General features: G+C 36.3%; 1 protein-coding gene across 5 annotated transcripts in view; it reads right to left on the bottom strand.

Moving 5' to 3' along the window:
* The window catches only part of LOC129514524 (WD repeat-containing protein 7), a 353,352-nt gene that overhangs the window by 247,157 nt on the left and 90,230 nt on the right, over nt 1-15,965 (bottom strand). For all 5 annotated transcript variants that reach the window (XM_055333148.1, XM_055333146.1, XM_055333147.1 and 2 more), the window contains 2 exons: nt 4,401-5,170; nt 2,848-2,936 (listed from right to left, as the gene is read on the bottom strand). In XM_055333148.1, coding sequence (XP_055189123.1) covers nt 2,848-2,936; nt 4,401-5,170 — 859 coding nt within the window. The remainder of the gene's footprint in view (nt 1-2,847; nt 2,937-4,400; nt 5,171-15,965) is intronic.

The raw sequence follows: 15,965 nt of genomic DNA on the forward strand, positions 1-15,965 counted from the left end.
TAATTCTCCCCAGACTCACCTATAAATTCAATAAAATTGCAGTTGAAATCACAATAGGTTCTTCTAACAATTGAGAAACTGGTTCTAAACTGATGATTGAGAAATTCAAAGAAACAAGAATAGCCATGACATTTTTTTTAAGAATAAAGTGGGAAGACTTGATCTACCGAATACCAAGTCTTACCATTAAGCTACAGTAATTAAGGCACATGGATACACAAGCAAATCAATGGGCTCAAACAGCCCCAGAAACAGATCATGTAGAAGAACATTTTATTTATGACAAGGATAGCACTGCAAAGCAGTGGGGAATGACTCATCTCTTTAATAAATCATGCTGGACCAATCTGGTATTGTGTGGAGGGAAAAAAAAAAAAAGTAAACAGGACCCCTGCTTCCCATTATACCCCAAAATGAATTCTAGGCAGATTATAGATCTAAATAAAAAGGGCGGGATCCCTGGGTGGCGCAGCAGTTTAGCACCTGCCTTTGGCCCAGGGCGGGATCCTGGAGACCCAGAATCGAATCCCATGTCAGGCTCCCGGTGCGTGGAGCCTGCTTCTCCCTCTGCCCGTGTCTCTGCCTCTCTTTCTCTCTCTTTCTGTATGACTATCATAAAAAAAAAAAAAGGCAAAACAATAAAGCTTCTAAAATAGAAGACTATCCCCATGATATCAGGGTAGGGATATCAGGGTAATTTCTTAAACAGGACACAAAAATATTAATCATAAATGAAAAAATTGATATATTAGATTCCATTGAAATTGAAAGATGCTGAATTTCAAAGATAGTGAAATATTTATTTGCAATACATAAGACAAAAGGTTCATATCAAGGACAGTCACAGATCAACCCTTAGAAGTCATTTTTTTTTTTAAAGACAACCTAGTAGACACACGAGTTGAATACGCACGTCACAGAAGAACATAGAGGAAAGAACAATAAACATACCAAAAAAGCATTCAACCGTAATAGGAAATGGGGAATGTAAATTAAGCACATGAGAAACAACTACATATACATCAAAATGGCTAAAGTGAAAGAGATGGTAAATATTCAGGGTTGGCTGGCCCATCTCATCAGTGGTGTATCAGAGTTCTTCCCATTCTATATCCCAGCCAACCCAGTATTTTCCATCATTTTTACTTCAGCCATTTTGATAAATATTAAATCACTCAGGAAAATATGATAGTATTATCTGCTAAAGCTTAAGATAAACATATGCAGAAATTCCACTTTTAGTTAAAGACACAACAGAAATACTTATAATGTACACAAAGATTCAAATGCAAGAACATTTGCAGAATTATGAAAAACACTGGAAATAATTCAAATGTCTACTGATAGGAAAATGAAGAAACTGTGGTCTACTCATTCCACAGAATACTATACAGCAATAAATGAACAATGAAAATGAGTAAACTTCAGTCAAATGCAAGATCGTCAATAAATCTCACAAGAGAAGCCAAACACAAAAGAACACATACTCCATGACTGACTGAATTCATATAAAATTCAAAGCACAGAAAAACTAAACTATAGTGTTTAGGAATTTAAACTTAGATGGTGTAACTATAAAGTAAAGAAAGGAAGTGATTTTCCAGAAGTCAAGAGAGTAGTTACCTTTGGAAGGGGGCATACAATGATTGGCAAGAACACACTGGCAACTTCCAGCAGGATGACAATGTTCGATTTCTTATCCAAGGACATAGTTACAACAAGGAAGTTCAGCATGTAAAAGTCACTGAGCTACATTTTTCTGTTTTGGATCGTTTTCTATAAATATATTTCACACGTACACAAGTATAAAAAGTTATCTAACCAAACCTTTTCTATAACATACAATTATTTCATAATAGTTTATATAAATTTCAATCAGAGGAAGGGTAACAAAGGGGTGAGCATGTGAGGGTTAGAATGAATGATGGGATTGGGGTAGAGAATGTGGGAGCTTATCTTCCATAATGAGAAGCCAAAAGACAGTGCCTAAAACTGAAAATCAGGCATATATTTAAAGATATTAAAGTAAATACCAAATAATAAGCTAAGAAAGAGAAAAGGACTTGTCCTAGGGAAGAGATAAATTGTAAAAAGCAAAACAATTTTAAAACTTAAAAAAAAAAAAAACCTATGGAAAAAAGAAGACCTAAAGTCATCACCTATAAGCAAAACCTTCAGCATCCCTTCTCTTGGTCACGTCTTCACTTCTATCACATTCTGAGAAAGTCAGCATTAACTCTCCATCTGAAGGAAAGCTCTCTAAGCAGAAATGACCCCCACCCTCCAACTCTGGTTGCTTCATTTGCCACTCTTATAATGAATATAAAAGATAATAATGGAAGAAAAAAATCAACTTTCTCTTATATCCGCTAATGAAAAAGAAAGCTGTAGACAAAAATTAAGGTATATAATGATGTAAGTAAAAGGAAAGATTTCCACTTGTGGATTACAAGGCATGAACTACTGGCAAACAGCAGAATAGCTACAGTATGAAAATATGAATTTAAACATTTCTAAATGTAGTTTAAAACAGGTATAACTTTTAGACTCAAGATACACACAATTAACGCACTAGTGTTGTCGAGTTAAGGTGCCCTAATGCATAAAAATTAGGTCAAAGACAGTACAATAAAATTATGTGAAATATGCTCATTTATCAATTTCTAAATAAATCTGATTTATTTTTAACTGACATCTTAATTATCCATATTTACATCTGGAATATAACAACTTTTCTCTCTTTTAACAATCTGAGACAAACAAATGTTATGATTATACATTAGCTAAGCCTCTTCAGTTTCTACAGCTGAAATGTCAGGTCAATTACTTAATAAGATTTAATTTTACCTTGTTTAATCTGTCCTTGTACAACATTACTGGATGTTGGAGGGGGACCCCTTGCCTTAGAAAGGTCTGGGGTGCTTGGTCGAGGTGGCCTTTAAAAAGAAGAAAATACATGTATATATACATTCATACTTTCATATTTCAAGAACCATTTAAAACATTAAACTTTCTAGTTCCAAATGAACTGCAAAAGAAACATGTATGGAACATTTTCAATTTACTATTCCAAAAAGATCTTTTTTTCCCTCCTTTTCATCTATTAACATTTTCCTTTTCTAATTTTAATATATTAAATGATTAGCAAACAGCAAGTAAAAATTTTACATCTATAATTTGTGCTTTATACTAATTTAAGAAATATTTCTGAGCAGTTTAATGTACTACCACTGACAAATATCATAATTAGTCCTTCATTCTTCAATATTAGCATGCTGAGATTTCGGCCCTCCCTATATCATTAGTCCAAAGAAATAATACAGTGAGCCTAAAAGAATTCATCCTTAAAATCTGAAAAAGGTAATAAGGCATCAGGAATCTTGGACTCCAGAGGCAATGTGCCTCATTTTGAATTCTGATACCACTTAACTACACCTGTGTGATATTGGGCACATTACTTAATCTGTGTCTCAGTTTTCTTATCTGTAGTAAAAAGATATTAACAGTATCTATCTCATAGGGTTAAGAGCATTAATGAAAAACTATCTATAAAGTACTTACAAACAGAACCAGATACAAGGTAAATACTAAAGTATTTGATTATTTAAAATTTCTCAAAATGACCAACTCTCAATAAAGTATAATAAAATCACAGTTTAAAAAGTTGTCTTCATGACTTCTGAAAATAAGTAATAACAAATCAGGTTAGATATTCCTGAAATATTAAAATGTACTCTCCTACAATTAAAAAAGCTGTTTTCTCTCTTCCAATTGAAAATTTCTGATCACACTTTTCACAAAATTCTAAAGATAATCACTGAACACCTATCATTCATTACATATAAACCATAAAGTATTTCAACCAAATATACATTTTGAATGAAATGTCAATGCAAACTTTAAGTATACAATTCTAAGATTATATTTACTGAAGAGTTAGTCTATAATTCACTTTTTTTTTTAAGATTTTTAATTTATTTATTCATGAGACACAGAGAAAGAAAGGCAGAGACAGAGGGAAAAGCAAGCTCTATGCCGGGAGCCTGATGTGGGACTCGATCCCAAAACTCCAGGATCTTGCCCTGGGCAGAAGGCAGGCACTCAACCATTGAGCCACCCAGGCATCTCTATTAATTCGCTTGTTAAAGCTTAACTGGTATCTATGCCCTCATTCCAAAATTGTTTTTAAATAGCTAAGTAGTATGTTTGAGTAAAGATTAAACTATATAATTTTATCATGCTTTAAATCATGCACGTTGTGTTTTAAAATTTCAAGGGGAAACACTGAGATGACACAAAAACGCTAAGGTGGGCAGAGCCAAAAAAAAAAAAAACAGTGAGAAAAATAAAACAGGTTTTATTCTTTAAAAAAAAAATGTGAGAATAAAATCAAATCACACCTGGTAGGACCCTTCTTCATATGATCACCAATAAAAGTTGCATTGGTCATGCTCATTAACGTATTTGCCAAAGATATGATAGACAGGAGATGCTGTGTGGTGACAGCTCGGGATACTCCGTAAGTTCCCTTTCCTACGCTCTCAGTTGCTGGCAGCTTCCTTCCTATTTCTGCTTTCTCATGTGACAGTTTACAAGTGGGCTGATTATAGCCAGGAAGCATCAGGGACATATGACCTCCTCTTGATAAGAGACCAAAAGATACTGTGCAATGCGGTTTCAGCATGCCAAGGCGATCAAGACAAACTTCATCCAGAACTTCATTTAAACCCCAGGCATGAAGACAGGACATGAACAATTTTGCCGTGTCCATCGTTAAATTATATTCTAATAGGGTTAATGGTTTAGATTTGCTGGCCCGATACTCTGGATCACTCTCTTCTCTTCTCTGTCTCATCATCTCCTCGTCCTCCTCTTCATCATCAAGGAGATGTTCCTTTATGTTCTCTTTGATAGTTTCTTTCACTTGTTGGAAGAGAACTGCTGCTCGTTTTCCAGTTAGAAAAGAGCCCCCTTTGTCTGAACTGCCAGATGCTTTTTGCAAATTCTCTGGGGAAATAAGCGCAGTATTCGGCCTAGAGGCTTCTTCAGTCAGGAGTTGAATAATCAACGCTTCCACATCAAAGAAAAGCACATGTATGTCCGGATCTGTTAGGTTTGTCTTTATTGCTTGAACCATCAGGGAGTTATGAGAATATTTAGGCAAATTTCCCTGTAATAAACATTTTTAAAAAATGGTTATAATATGAAGTGTTTAATTGCATACATTCATTAATGAGTAATAGAGGAATTTGAATGCTTATTAGACCATCTTTTTAGGTACCTCTATCTTTAAAAGTAACACATGAACTTTGCCACGTAGCAGCACATAAAAGATATGAATTTATACAGAACTTTATGCTGAAACGATTATAAAATGGTCAATTTTTTAAAAACAAGAAAAATGTTTTATTGAAGCAGGTAGTCTTTTTTACTCATAGAAGAGATTAAAGTGTGTTTCAAACACCTGTAAGCAAATTCTCTTTCTGCAAATGAACTACTGGTCCATCTGAAAGAATCCACTTATCAAGGCTACTCAACCCTTTAAGTTGCTATACCATCAAATTCCTCCTTTTTCTACTTTACCTTCACTCTCTGTTGACAGATTCTTTTCCCTCAATAAAGAACATGCTCAAGTTTACATAGATTCTAACAAGAAGTGTTATCCTTTAACCATGCTCCCTCTTCTACTGACCTCTCTCCCACCACCTCTACTGCCCCTTTTAACCAAATGTACAGAAAGTAGTAAGCTAATCCAAGGAAACACTCTTTGCAGTATCTGACATTCTTATTTTTGTTGGGTGAGTGAGAGAAAACCATAAGTGGAAAAAAAAAGTTAAAAGCCACCTCTCTGGGCTTCCCTTCCCGGTGAACCTTCTAATTCTGACCATTCTTCTCAGCAGTCACCAAACCTGAAAAGTCATCCTACTCCCACATTAAGACTAACACCTGTGGCTCCCTAATTTCCATCATCAGAAGGACCAACCTTCTGGAGTTTCAACCCTCTACTTAAAACAGCTTGTATCTAGATGTCCCATAGCACCTCACAGTCTAAATGTCCTGATGTCCACGATGCCACTGAACCCGCTGTGCCTCCCAGACCATCAGTGGAGAATCATTCCTCTTCTATTCTATCCCCACTATCACTGTACCACATTTGGACACTTATTTTCTCCTCTCACTAGTGTTCACCGCCTCTAGTCTCTACTCCAACACAACTCCACAGAGCCACAAAAGCACAAATCCAACCACATCACTCTTCTGCCAAAAAGCTGCCATTCTCACGGGTTATGAAGAGAAATGGAGAATACAAATTAAAAGCTAAATCAAAATATAGGTGAATATATCTGATCTCTAGATGAGAAAGAGCTTTTGAAACTCCTCTTAAATTTAAAATTCACTACTATAAAAATATTAAAAAGAAATAAGAAAATGTCCCAGAAATAAGACTGAAAGAGTTACAATCTATATAAATATTTCTTAAAATCGGCAAGAAAAATACTAATGCCCAAGTAAGAGGGAGAATACCATAAAGATCAAGGACAATTCACAGTAAAAGAAAACAAAGAGTCAATAAATACAGGGAAAAACTAGCTCAAACTAGTTGTCAAGGAAATAACTGTTAAAATAACTACAAGATACCATTTATAAAATTAGCACACAGTAACACTAAAACTACTTAGATCAGGAGTACAATGAAAATCAAACCCACACACTGCAGGCGTGAATTTAAATAGCAGCCTTTTAGAAGAGCAGTGTGGCAAAATACATTGCAAGGCTTTAGTCAGTTTGATCCAGTGCATTTATTTCTAGAACTCTCTCCTAAATAATCAGAAATACAGACATACAAAGATGTTCAGTGAAATGGTAGCCATTATTTTAAATTGAAGCCTAAATAATCTAACAATAAGGAAAGATAAATAATTTAAGTGTAGCCATATAGTAGAATAAATACTGCAAGCACTACAAATCATGCTTTCTGGGCACATTTGACCACGTGGCAAAATTTCCTGTTCCAAATTTTTTTATATATATTTTATTTATTTGAAAGAGAGGGAGAGAGTGTGTGCACAAATACGTGCACAAGGAGGGGAGCAGAGAGGAGCAGAGGGAGAGAAAGAGGCACACTCCTCACTGAGCAGGGACCCAACTCGAGGCTGGATCCCAGGACCCTGAGCTGAAGCAAATGCTTAACCGACTGAGCGAATGAGGAACCCCTCCTGTTCGAATTTTAAAGGAGATAAAATTACACACACACACACACACACACACACACACACACACACACACACACAGAGTATGGCTCTGATTTCATTTATTTAATGCTTAAGTATGTATCTGACCATGGTGAGAAACACTGGGAAGAAATACATGAATATATTTGTAATTATATTTTGTAATGGAATTATAGAATATTTTTTCTTTATATTTCCCTATATTTCTTATGGTATACAGTGAATATATATTATTTTCATAATCAGAAAATATGACTCCAGGATAAAATACAAAATCCTTCAGCACAACATTCAAGGCCCTTTACAGTCTGATACCAAATATTTTTCCAGCTTTAACAAACAAGTTCTCATACCATAACCACAAGTCCCCGATCCATTAATCATTTTACTTATTCCTTTGCCCAAAATATTCTTCTTTGTTCGTTCTCATCCCTTCTCTTCCACCAAGACCCTAATTCTCCCAAGGAAAATTAGTCCACAACGAATCCAGCTCTCATAACATTTTATATATATACTATACATCACAAACACATACGTCTTGGCTGTGTTGATATAGTTAGGTATTTTATATATTTACATTTTCCTGTACTCTATGGGAACTAACTATGTAACTAACTATGTCTTACTCGTCTTGTGTAAGACAGAGTACCTGGCAGAATGAACAAAGGACATCATTAAAAATTTATAAAATTATTTTAGATTGCTAATCAACTCTTCTACCATAAAATTATAACAAATTCCCGTAACTGGTTTTTCTTCTGTCTCAATCTTCGTCCCATCTGACCATGTTTCTTCCTAGCTGAAGAGGCTTCAATAGCACTTTCTAATCCAAGGATACAATCTCTGCAAAGCAAACACTTCTTTGCAAAGCCCAAAATATCCTCTAAAATATATTGCTGCCTACTCCTCCAATTTCATCTCTACCCACAACACCTATATCTTCTACTACAGCCCAATTAAATCACTTGTATCTTTTTTCTTTTGGATTTTTTAAAATTTATTTGAGAGAGTGCAAGCATGAGGAAGAGGAGGAAGAGGAGGAGGAGGAGGAGGAGGAAAGGGAGAAGCAGACTCCCTGCTGAGCAGAGAGTTCGATGTAGGGCTTGATCCCAAGACCTCAGGATAATGTCCTAAGTCAATGGCAGATGTCTAAATGACCAAGCCACCCAGGCGCCCCTAAACCACTTGTATCTTCCAGAACCATGCAGTGTCACATGTTTATGCTTTTGCTTATGCCAGGATGATGCTCCCTTCTCATTCTCCTTACAACCGCTTAAGTCAAATTTTACCCATCCTTCAAGAGGCATTTCCCAAATGTTAACTAGATTTCCCGTGGTGATCATCCTACAATATATACAAATACCGAATCATCATGTTGTAAACCTGAAACTAATGTAATGTTGTACGTCAATTATATCTTAATTAAAGAAAAATGTAAAAAAAAGTCTCAAGTGGGGATCCCTGGGTGGCGCAGCGGTTTAGCACCTGCCTTTGGCCCAGGGCGCCATCCTGGAGACCCAGGACTGAATCCCACGTCGGGCTCCCGGTGCATGGAGCCTGCTTCTCCCTCTGCCTATGTCTCTGCCTCTCTCTCTCTCTCTCTCTGTATGCCTCATAAATTTTAAAAAAAAAAGTAAAACAATTTATAAAAAAAAAAAGTCTCAAGTGGCTGCTCTTTCAAAAATTATTTCCATAATTATTACTAATTCTGTCTCCTTTGCTTAAACCTCTGCTCTGAACTGAATCAAAGGAAAGTGGGAAATAATTTCTATAGCACAGCTGAAGAATCTAAAGAGTGTAATAATATAAATTTATAGTATATAAAATATGACCTAAAAAAACCAAGACCTGCATTTTATTCCCATATTTAATTCATTTGTTAGGCATTCGCCTGTGTTTGTGCAAGATACTGGAGATACAAAGACAAATAAGATGACTTTCTAGTCATGGAATTCAAACCTCACAAATAATGAATGACATGTAAAGACACTATGACAATACAGTAGGAATGGTCCTCTAAAGAGAGGAGGATTGCAAGGTACAATAAGGGACACAACAGAGAAAGCACCAACTCCACCTTGGGTGACCAGGGAAAGCTTCTCTGAAGGGGTAACTATGAAAGAGCAGAAAGATAGCAAAATGTAAAAAAGGATTAAAGCAGGACACATGACAGGCTGGATGTTGATGAAGCCACAGATGACCAAGAGAAAGAATGCTGACGAAGGGTCGGTTCACTGAGAGCACAGAGGTTCACACAAAGGCTCAGAACTTCACCTTGGAGGCTCGGGAGCCATTAAAGCAGTGCTTCTCTCAGAATCATCAGGGCTATTTGTTAAAATACAGGTTCCTGGGCCTGATACCAAGCCTGGATCAGTACGAATAGACCTGGATGGATCAGAATCTGCCTAATGAGAACTCAAATAATGTCATGCAGTAAAGTTTGAGAACTATCACCTAAAAGCCTTAAGAGAGTGGAAGAACATGATCAAATTTAATTTTATAGATGTTTATCCACCAGCAATGTTGGCTGAAAAGAAGATCAGAGTCATGAATATGAATTGGGAGGAAACAGAAGCCATCCAGATGAGGGAAGATAAAAGTATGCAACAGTACTGAGAATGTAGAAGATGGGAAGGGGTGAAGAATGCGTACATTACTCTTTTATTTCTAACACCACTGTGCTTCGTATCTGTTTTTTCAAACGCTGAAGGTGTAATACAAAAATTGACTGACGTTAATCTGAATGATAAAAGTTATTTATAATACATTATATCTAAAATATTGATATAAAAATTATTAATATTGATAGCTAAGTTGCTGCTATAGCCCCAGCACTATGCGGGGAATAAGGTTCATTACATCACAGAAAAAGATAAAACATCCTCCTACATCAACTTTAGGTAGACAGACATGTCACTATGTATGAGGGAACATCACATAAAATTGAGAGCCCACCACAGTACATTAGTAAATATTGTCTTTCCAGTAAATATCTACAAAATTCTATTAGAAGAAAGGGAGATCATTACTACCAAAAAATGTAAGATCAAACATGTTTGGTAAGGAACTTATTGAGGCAGCAAGAGTGGCCTGAAGAAAAAAGAATGCAAGAGTGAGGATACAAGGTCGGCTTTTAATCTCTCTCCTCTGATGTCAACCACATCTGGGCCCCTTTCAGCACCCCGAGATCTGCTCTGGTACTGTCTCTTTCCGGAGGTGCACCAGAAGAAAGCCCATGTGTGTGGACAACTGAAAGGTTATCTAGTGTCTGGTACCATGATATCTGGATGTGATTGTGTGCAACTCCTCTTATCACAACCTCTCCGTGCTGATTGTGTCACTGTGGCAAATACTACCTACAAGCAAACCACAGTCAGAAAAAGAGAATGAAAACAGAAACCAATAATAAAAGCAGGTGAAAACAGAGGGAGACTGAAGGGAAAAAGGAGAAAATGACTCATCCCCAAGCCCTGCATATGACCTCAAGTACCTGACAATGGATTTTACTAACTTACAGGCTTATTAAAATAAAATGTAGATAACCAGCAAAGTTGTAAAGTAAGACTTCAGCTAAATACATGGAGATGGCAGTTGATCACAGACACACTTGATATTCTAATATTTCACACTAAGATTAGCTACAGGCAAATGAGCAGAAACATCTATCAAACTGCAAGGATCTCTTAGCTTAATCATAAGATACACAAATCCAGAGCAAATGAATTTATTCAAATCATCTTACAGTTAACAATTTCACATACAGGCTACCTAATCCTGGAAAGTCTTTAAAAGGAATGTTAATATGCTTGCTCTGTCACCTTTATTAAGAACATCTGAAATGTATGCTTGCAAATTCCCTTTTACATCATCACAGAAGATTAAATTCAACGAATATTTGTGGAGTGTCTATTATATGTAAGATGCTTGTAAGAAAATAAAGCCTTTGTACTTACTTGAAAAAAGGGCAACAAGAAAAGCTAAATTATAAAATATAGACAAATGAAACGGTCTCATTTGCTAGTAAGTTTGCTAGTAAAACTCAACAGTAACTGCAAAAGACATACAACGTACTTAAAAGCTAGTAAGACAGATGTATCTGACATTTTCATTTTAAGGGCTAAGCCCATTACAGCATTATATTTTCTGTATAGAGGAAAATACAGATTTAGCTATTTCAAATACTAAATAAAGAACTTGACTTAAAATATTACATAAATGCAACAATAGAAAAAAATTGTTGGATTGCTTGTTCAGCACTGCAAGTGAACCTGTGGCAATCACATTAAGAGTAGCAAGTAAAATTGTACTGCAAGTGAAAAACCCAAGGAAAATGACAGGACTATGAACAGGAGATGAATCTTTATTCAAGCCCAGCATTTTTCAGCATATCCACACACATGCATACCATAAGTAGCACCCACAGCAAAAAGAAAACAACAATTTACAATCTGCGGAGGAGAAAATGATGCATCCTTGTTATAACATCTATTATTATTATGTATGTGAATTTATGCTAGGTTAAATCATGTCTGCTGAAACACCTGATAGCTTTGTCCCCTAAAACCAACATTAAAATTATATTTTAAGCATATGTCATTTTATCTGATGATTTAGAGAAATTTAGAATGTTGGCAATAATTTTACTCTTGCATCATTCACTTCAGCGGTCCTGATTTTTAAACTTATTTATTTCTGAGTCATTTTCTAAAGTCACAGTTTTCAGGACTATTTCTAAAGCTACCTAGTAAGATAATTACTTTTCCTGAAAAAGTGTGGAGTCCAACCTATAGCACCAAATAGTACAGATTTCTACCTAAAGTTGATTTATACCAGTGAGCATTAAGCATCAGCTGATTTTGATGCTGTGTGAAGCAGATGAGTAAATGACTAAAAAAAAAAAAAAAACTAATTCTAAATCTGCTTTGAAACCAGAGATCAAGGATACTAAGACTAGGGGAAATGTTATATATATAATCTAACACACAGAGGTACATGCGTCTATAAATAGCAACCGAGTCCTAAAATAGAATATAGGAAAAATATGTACTTGACAAATAATAATATAGCGTTTTATAAAATGATTGAGGTGTCATATTTCTAATGCATGGTCTAAATAATTTTTGATTTCTTAAGTATAGTATAAAGAACTGGTTTATCACCTAAGAATATTTTGGTAGGAAAAATTAAAAATTTTATTCTTGATTATAGATAGGATATTCTACTGAATAAAGATCTTTAAAAGAATTTTATACATAATGTTAAATGCAAAAGGTTTGAATAAAAAAACACACTGATATCTTAATGTGCTTTTAAAATGTTCTAAAATTAGCCAAGGGAAAAATCCCACCATTTACTATAAAAATAGATGGTTTAAATGTTAATGATTTTAAGTACAGTTGACAATTGAACAACATGAAGGTGAGGGGCACAGAGTCCCCTTCTCCCCTCATGTAGCAGCAAATCTCAGTATACTTCTGATCCCCAAGAACTTAACAATTAGCAAATATATTGTATGCTATATGTATTAGTGTATTCTTGAAATAAAGCTAGAAAAAAAATCATAAAGAAGAAAAAACATTTATAATACTGTACCATACTGAAAAAAAAACCACATATAAATTGACACAAACAGCTCAAACTCTTGCCATTCAAGGGTCCGTTGTATTAGAAAAATGGAAGGGAGGGAGGAAGAAAGGGAAGCAATCAAGAAAATGTGTTAAGACTGAAATGGAGATTTGGTGCCCTCTGCTGTTGTACTGCTGTTACTTAATACAGGGTAATAAGAGTTCTTTCTCAGAGACAGAGAAAGTTAAAATTCGACCACATTAAAAAAAAAAATTAGACTACATATTTATCTTAAATATTTGATTTTGAATAGGAGATTTTATGAATTGGCATGGATGACAATACACTCATTGATGTTATTTCACTTCCATGTGTTTTCATTAAAAAGCATAAACCAAAAAGGGATATTTTACCTGTTTGAGAGGTTTTAAGATTTGATAGTATACAATAATTTATGTCACATGACATAAATAAAACGTAAATTACTCAAAAGTTAAATATATGTATTAATATAAACACTTAGATCGTATCTTTTATAAAGATAGTATCTTCTAAAGGTATTTGTATAGGTCATCTCTTACTAAATAATGTTTGAATAACAATAATATCCAAATGGTATTAATATATTAACAGATTAGAAGATTAATATATTAAAGTTCCATAACACCAGCACAAGAGAGTAAGCTGCAATTCGTCCCAAGTGGCCAAGTCACCAAAGTCACAAGACCAGGAGCCATGGAAGCTGGGGCACTCCCCTTCTTCATTAGAGAAGCCTTTGTATGATTCATGTAACATCCCCTGCACCAATTCTTCTGTCTCCTAAACAGAGGAGAGAGGCTGCAAACAGAGAACAGGTAACACAACAGTATTCCCTTCACTGGTAAAACAGGGACAATAAAACCCAGCTCATTTTATCTCAAATGGATGTTAAAGACACATGTGAAAGTAACTGGAGTAAAGAAACTGTTAAAAAAAAAAAAATAGAAAAGAAAGGAAAAAACAAGCAAGCAAGCTGTTAAAAAAAAAATGCTCCTAGGCTAATTATCCTCCTAGGTATTCCAAATCCTTAACACATATGTGAATGACTGAAACGAGAGGATATTATGGAAAGCCAAATTGCTAAGAAAAAAGCTAAGACTAATAACGGCAAAATGTACAGGAGAACAAGAAAACAGCTTTAATCCACCCACAGTCACGGTGGTGAGCAATCTCAAATTTCAAATACAGCCAAGCAGATTCTTACCTGTTTTTCACCCTCTTCTCTCATGGCTGCCGGCCTGGCACACATCTCCCCATGCTCTCTCTGGGCACTCACTGCCCCCACCCACAGGGCACAGCGTCTTCTCTGCCTGGGATGCTCTTCCACACTTTGCCTTTTGAAACCAAGCCTCTACACAAATGACTCTCTTCAAAGAAGCCTTCCCAACATCTCATCAGGTCAGTCTTCTCCCAAGGGCTCTCTCCCACTTGACTCATACCTTAGGTAATATAAAGCTCATCACAATTCTGCTCATGAGAGCAGGAACTCCTCAACACCAGGACCTGCTGGGTGTGGAAGTGATTCATGCACTCTCCAGCTGTTCCAGCTCAGGGCCCAACTTATACTACTCACTCAAGTTGTGCAGAATGAATGAAACAGTCAATCACTCAATCAAGAGTATTAAACTAGTGCGTGCTGAATACATATTGTGATAAATGTGTGAAAACATTTTGCCCATTTGACTTCATTACAACCTTATTGCCTCCACTTTAGAGCTAAAAACAAATGGAAGCCAAGAGGCAAGCCAGTCCATCACAAAGGTTGCAGAGCTAGTTGACGGTTAGGATATAGGAAGTCAGGATCCTCTGGTATCTGCCAGAAATGTATTTCTAGGTATCAAGGGCTTCTCAGCATTAGTTCTGCAGAGATTCTAGTGATGGAGGTGAGGAGAGATGAATCCACTCCATATTAATCAACCTTCAGGGAATGTGAACTGGTGCAGCCACTCTGGAAAACTGTGTGGAGGTTCCTCAAAGAGTTAAAAATAGACCTGCCCTATGACCCAGCAATTGCACTGTTAGGGATTTACCCCAAAGATTCAGATGCAATGAAACGCCGGGACACCTGCACCCCGATGTTTCTAGCAGGCATGTCCACAATAGCCAAACTGTGGAAGGAGCCTCGGTGTCCATCGAAAGATGAATGGATAAGGAAGATGTGGTTTATGTATACAATGGAATATTACTCAGCCATTAGAAACGACAAATACCCACCATTTGCTTCAACGTGGATGGAACTGGAGGGTATTATGCTGAGTGAAATAAGTCAATCGGAGAAAGACAAACAGTGTATGTTCTCATTCATTTGGGGAATATGAATAATAGTGAAAGGGAATATAAGGGAAGGGAGAAGAAATGTGTGGGAAATATCAGAAAGGGACACAGAACATAAAGACTCCTAACTCTGGGAAACGAACTAGGGGTGGTGGAGGGGGAGGAGGGCGGGGGGTGGGGGTGAATGGGTAACGGGCACTGAGGGGGACACTTGACGGGATGAGCACTGGGTGTTATTCTGTATGTTGGTAAATTGAACACCAATAAAAATTAATTTATTAAAAAAAATAAAAAATAAAAAATAAAAAATAAATCAACCTTCAAATTCTGGGTTATTCACAGTGATTGAATGAACAGTTTGTGCCAGGCACTGGAAATATAAGGAACAATATCAAACAGTCCTCCGAGATCTCAGCCAGAGATGACTTACCCCTCGTCCTCAAGGGACATCGGGCAATGTCTGGAGACATCACTGTCAGTCACAACTGGGAGAGGGTGCTAGAGGCATCTAGTGGGTAGAGGCTGGGGATGCTGCTCAACATGCCACAGGGTACAAGACAGCTCCCAGAACAAAGAATTATCCAGCCACAAATGCCAACAGTGTTGAACTTAAGAAACCCTGACGCAGAAACAGATGTAAACAAACTGATTTTGTTTCAGGTACTGGTAAAAAGAATTAATACTGGGATAGAGATGTAAAGCACATGCCAGATGATCAGAGAAGATCCGAATGACTACTAGACATGGTGGCATTACCTGAAAACTTCAGGCCTCTTTACAGAGACAGTGGTCACAGAACTGAGGCTTGTGGGAGCACAAGGAGGTAGCCAGGTGAGTGGGAGCTAGCCAGGGGAA

The sequence above is a fragment of the Nyctereutes procyonoides genome, unplaced genomic scaffold, assembly GCF_905146905.1.
Source record: "Nyctereutes procyonoides isolate TBG_1078 unplaced genomic scaffold, NYPRO_anot_genome, whole genome shotgun sequence".
Taxonomy (NCBI): Eukaryota; Metazoa; Chordata; class Mammalia; order Carnivora; family Canidae; genus Nyctereutes; species Nyctereutes procyonoides.